The sequence below is a fragment of the Euphorbia lathyris genome, chromosome 5 (assembly GCF_963576675.1).
Source record: "Euphorbia lathyris chromosome 5, ddEupLath1.1, whole genome shotgun sequence".
Classification (NCBI taxonomy): domain Eukaryota; kingdom Viridiplantae; phylum Streptophyta; class Magnoliopsida; order Malpighiales; family Euphorbiaceae; genus Euphorbia; species Euphorbia lathyris.
In genome coordinates, this window is record NC_088914.1 from 9,888,651 (window position 1) to 9,894,354 (window position 5,704).

The 5,704-nt window shown below is 28.8% G+C and overlaps 1 protein-coding gene across 1 annotated transcript; it reads right to left on the reverse strand.

The window, feature by feature from the left end:
- Positions 1 to 2,787: 2,787 nt before the first annotated feature.
- On the reverse strand, positions 2,788 to 5,082 carry LOC136230763 (uncharacterized). Its single transcript, XM_066019933.1, has 4 exons — positions 4,506 to 5,082; positions 4,004 to 4,432; positions 3,132 to 3,291; positions 2,788 to 3,039 (listed from the first exon to the last, which is right to left on the reverse strand). Exons 1-4 carry the CDS (start codon positions 4,983 to 4,985, stop codon positions 2,900 to 2,902), a joined length of 1,209 nt encoding a protein of 402 aa, XP_065876005.1. The 5' UTR covers positions 4,986 to 5,082; the 3' UTR covers positions 2,788 to 2,899.
- Positions 5,083 to 5,704: the final 622 nt, after the last annotated feature.

A 5,704-nucleotide genomic window follows, 5' to 3' on the forward strand; every position in this document is an offset into this window, starting at 1 on the left:
GCTTCTTCTTCTAAATTGGATTTCCTTTTCTAAAGTTTGAAGGTAAATAGTAAAGGGTAATTTAGTCATTTTCGAAGTCATAAATGGTAAAAAATCTAACAAACAGACGGAAGGACTAAACAGTTCACTAAGAAAAAATGTTAGAGACCTTACCATATGTTTTTGAAAATATAGGGGCTAAGCAGTGTGTTTTGTCAAAATATAAGGACTAATAAATTAATTACTCATAATATTATCACAGTTAAATTTTACAAAATCATAAAAATATTAAAAAAAAAATAAAGTTGTTTACAATATTTACTCGGAGAGTTTCAGGGAAATCGGCCTAGATACCCGCCTAGAGCCTCATTTTTTGGGGCCTCCTATCCTATTTTTTGTTTTTAATTGTAATATAATAATTATCAAAATTTTAATTGTGAAAAACGATTTTCATGAATAATTATTATTCCATATTTGAATTTAATAGTATCCACAAGTAAGGATGCAACATGTTAAAATGAGATATTGTCTTCTTCTTTTTTTCAAGCACCGCTGCTTAATAACAATAGCATAAAATGGGTCCTTCAAAATTTATTGCATAATTTTTCTCTTAATAATAATAGAAATAGCTTAAAATTTTAGCAATGTGATTATGATGGAGAGCAAATTTGACATTTACGTACAAAAATATATAATTTTAAGCCTAAAATTTACCAGACAGTTAAATTTGAACTGTATTTTTCATTAATATATATATAAGATGTGAGATTTCAAACCTTATTCGGTTAGAACGCTAGAGACTGAAGGCTAGCTAGGACATGATTGTGTAAGACGTTGCTTTTATCGTTTTTCCTAATTTTTTGGCTTTATTTTATTCTTTATTCTTTTTGTATTATGACATTTATTTACTCTTTTAATAAATTTGGTTCGGGACTTTTTTGGGTCTGTGGTGCGGGTGCTAGCATAGCTGGGATGTTCGCCGCTTACCATTCCTCGCTAACCAATCTTTAATTAAAAAAAAAAAACTTATACCTTATCTCTTAATAATATAGCTGTAAACTTTGTTAAAGTGATTTTTATTTGGTTCTTTTTGGTATAGTTAAGAATTAATTAAATAAAATTTAGATTTGAAAAAAAAATTGAAACACGAGACCTACTGCCTCTGAAGTACTTTCATTATAATGGTTAAATGCATAATTGTCACACCAAACTCTAAAACGCATAAAATAAAACAATGAAAGAGAAAATATCAAGTACATATAGGTTCACTTCCTCGCAAAAGAAAATAAGCCCAAATGAAATGAAACTTATTGAACATATTTAAAATTATAATGAAGTATTTATTTGGTCTAACTAAGGCCATGTTTGATAACTATACTCAGTAATTAAAATTAATACATTAAGTGTTTATTCATTTTAAGCTTGTTTGTTAACACAACTTAAATATTTCAGTTAAGTCATAGAATCACTTATTCTGATAAGTTAAAAAAATTAACTTAAATTTTTAATTTGAACATTATCAACTAATATTTTTAAATTGGGTACTTATTTTTAGTATTTATCAAATAATTATATTTGTTCAGTAATTAAAATTAAGTACTTATTTTTTCAACACTTAATTTAAGTTTTATCAAACACCACCTAAATGTACCAACCTATTTGATTTAGATATAGGCCCTATTTGGTAAAGTGTCTTTTAAGGTAAAATTGGAGGTTTGAATTACGGTAGAGGTTTTGATTAGTTAATTACTATATTTTAATCCAAATAAAGATTTTATCATAACCTTGTTTATACAAACAACTATTATTTAACCCTAATTGGTAGGTAATTTGTAAATTTCACTGTAAACCCTCATCGAGGTCTGTGATTAATTCTGACCTTAAAAGTGGATAGACCTACTCTTACCTAGACTTTTTCTTACCAAAAAAATATTATAATATATTTTTTCAAATAGGAAGATTAAAGAATATTTTAAATAAAAACTCCTACCATTAATAAATTATTTATCCAAAACTTTATAGTCTCCTTAGCAAAAGAAAACTTTTTGAAAAGGTTTCTATGAAATCAAATATTGATTGACAGGGTAATTATTAAAATTAAAACCCGAAAAGGCTAGTTGTAGTCAAGGACACTTAATTCATTGAGATTAGTAGGCCTGATTTTTCTTTACTTAGAGCCTAGTTTTTTAGTAGTCAAAATCATTTCAAAATATTGATTTTGATTTTTTTTTTTTTACTTCTCTTTTATCTTTTAAATATATGTAAATGTACTTTTTCTCCTCCCTTTTGTTTTATATAGAACTCATTAGGATAAATTAAAAAATAATTATTTCGAAATTCTTTTAGAAAAATAATCGTTTTGAAACTGTTTATTTTTATAATGGTTTGGAAAAGAATATTAGTCCAAGTAAAGTTTAATAATTTTATATATGTCAAATATTAAACTTGGTTGAGCGGTCCTTGTACCATGTCAAAAAATACCATTTAAACTAAAAAATTAAATTGATAAATAAAATTGAAATAATTCGTAATTATCTCAGTTGAATAGTTATAATGTTAGGATAAATTACACTACCAATAATTCTGATAGTTGAGAATTTAACATTAACAAATACTTGTGACATGCATGAAATTAGCCTTTTAATTTTTAGTAGTACAAATAAGCTCAATTATTTTATTTATTAATCTTTAAATATATATATATTTTTTTGTAACTTCATCTTAAATATATTAAACTATGGACATGCAGATATTTGAGGTCAGACAAACATATAAATTTCCCAAAATTTAAACACACATGCATTCTAATTTGTGAAAACATTTCATTTTAAAGGACTAAAAATATGTAACTGATTCACATTACATAATCTGAATTGATAATTAACAGTAGCATAAAAATAAAATGCAGAGATAGTTTATATTATAGAGGCAGAGATTTAGAAATGAGAATTCCTAATACCATAACTCCAAATGTTTGCATCCCAAAGCATAAAAGCAATCCTGAATTCACCTTCCTTGTATATATGTAAACCCCCTTCGTGTTCCTCGTAATGTCCCTTGCTGAATAAATAAAATACAAATTTTCAAAACGAAATTAATTACAATTTCTCAATTGGCCAAAAATAAAATAAAAAACTTCAATAAATACATACCAAAATTTATCCAGTCAGATGCAATTCTTGGATGCCAGCTCACCAGAGCTAATTTACTTTTTTCACTAACAATTGCAGAAATTTTGTCAATTTGTAATGTAAGGTCTTTTAGAACAAGCAAAATAGTCCAGACTACCGGAAGCTCCACCATAACCAAACACTGCAAATATTGTAAGAGCATAATAAAATCAATTAAATTTAAATACACGACAAAAAGCTTTTCTTAAATTAACTAGGCTTAATACATTATTTGATCCCCAATTTGTCAAAAAGCTTGGTTGGTCATGAACTTTTAAAATGTCCCAAAGACTCCATGAATTTGCAGAAAATGTTCAGTTAACCTCAAACTTGCGTAAAATGTAATCAATTAATCACTCGGTTGCAAAAAAGTAAATTAAATTCGGAATATGTATTCCCCGTGTCTTAGAATGTCATTGCATAATTCAAGAATAAAGTAAAAATGAAGTTATTACTTGCTCAACTATAAACATTGTATTATCTAACATTATAACCGCAATACTCCCGATCTGGATTGTTTTACTTTTTTTTAAGACGCGTGCAAGACATTTTCTGCATTTAACTTACTTTTTTTTTTTTTTTTTGCAATAGAGTGATCAATTGATTACATTTTACGCAAATTCAAAGGGCTAACTGAACATTTTATACAAATTTAGAGTTATCGGGGCACTTTGAAAGTTTAAAGGGTCAATCAAACTTTTTGAACAAATTCAGAAGGCAAATACTGTATTAAACCAATTAATTACTATCTATTAACTATCAGTAAGTAAACAGTTAATAGTAGCAGAAAATGGTAAGTAGAAACAAACAGGACGCTAATTAAGAAGTCAAATTAAAGAACGTCAATACGATACCATAAAATCAGGAGCTCCGAGCATGAAAAGTGGCCCAGTCCTATGAATATCGGCAGCACGGACACTGGTGAGGGTGAAAAATGCGGACATATAGCATATCATATTTTGAGAAGCAAGATACCATGAATACTTCTTACTTAAATTTTCTACTACTTTTATCAAACGCTTATGATGCTCAAGCAATGGAGCCAGATTATTCCCAGATCTGTTCAAAAACTTCATGTAGATGGAAACATGTATTTTGCACGACTCCGCCGCTATATAAATGAATCCGTTTGATATCACAAAATCAATGCACAGATAACACCAAAACACGGTAATACACCCGCAATAAAATGGGCTAGCGTGCTGGTTCAAGCGCTGTAGATCTACTGCAACCCTAGACACGACGGAAATCAAAGTAAAACAAGCCACAAACACTCTGAAATTCTACAAGAAATAATAGAATTTCATTATTAGAAAATGTAATTTAAAATTTGGGGAAAAGTAAATAAAATCGTACCAGCATCTTTGAAGAGAAGTGCTTGCTAAAATCTAGTATATGTTCGTCGATCATTTCAACATCTGGAGTATTTCGATCATTGAGGAGTAAAAGACTCCATAGCTTGTCATCCGGATTTCCAGTGAGAGCAAAAGTAAGTGTGCTCACAATGTTTGAAAGATAAAGGAATAAGAACGGCGGTCCGATGTATAAAAGAGAGAACTCCGCATAAATGTCGAATTTCATGAACAGTACCATTACTCCGATTAAAAGAATCGTTGTGAAGATTAGATGTAGAATAGAAAAAGACATGGATTCAAAGAAGCCGAACCAGTTGATGAAACTTCTGGAGTTTCTAAAGAAGAAGAGATTGTTCAAAGCACGATGAATCCTAGCAGAGGCTTCAATCTGAGCCGGAACTTGTTCTGGTGCTTCTTCCGGCGGAGGAGGGACGTCTGATGAAGAAGTTAGTCGCTGTCGCCCATGTCTCATCTCGGACATGGTTGATGACGGCGTCGGCGCTAGGTTTTTGGAGTTGGAAAAGCAGAAAGCTATAGGTTTATGGAGGTGGAAAAGGAAAAAGCGAGGTTTCAATATATGCAAGGTTTTCCAGTTTTTTTCTTTTGTTTGTTTGTATTGCTTTTACTTTTTGTTTGTTATGTTTGGGTAAACTATACCGATAGCTGCTCAAACTTTTATCATTTTTACATTATAGCCAATAATCTTTTTTTTAACCACAAATTTACCATGTTTACAAATGAAAAAGAACTGTTTATCATAAAGTTTCTGTAAATAGGGCCAATAATCTTTGTTGATTTTATTTCCGAAATGATTTATCTTTTTCTTTTCTCACTTTTTTACCTCTTAAATAAATATGAGACAGCGTTATTTCGTTTTTTTATCATATCTTACTTCTTATATTCCTTCTAACAAACACCCTTTTGCTTTTTTGTTTACTATGTTTTGATTAAATTATACTGAACTTAGTTTTACCCCTTTTTTTCAAGCTAATAAATTTTAAAACATAATATCAAATCACTCTATTTTTTATTTTCTGATATTAAACATCTAACAATTAAAGTTCTTTAGAACCATAATTTTGTTTGGTTCAACTGTTAGTTAATACTTATTGTTTTTATTATTAGATGTTTACGGTTATAATAAGTTGTTTAATTTTATTGTTAGCTTATTATTAGTTGTTTAACTATCAATGTTTTATA

Excerpts from the sequence above, each read along its gene's own strand:
- LOC136230763 (XM_066019933.1), bottom strand. The coding sequence starts at position 4,985 with ATGTCCGAGATGAGACATGGGCGACAGCGACTAACTTCTTCATCAGAC. Across the intron at positions 3,292-4,003 it reads TCGGAGCTCCTGATTTTATG|TGTTTGGTTATGGTGGAGCT; the intron begins GTATCGTATTGA and ends CAATATTTGCAG. Across the intron at positions 3,040-3,131 it reads ATCTGACTGGATAAATTTTG|CAAGGGACATTACGAGGAAC; the intron begins GTATGTATTTAT and ends TTATTTATTCAG.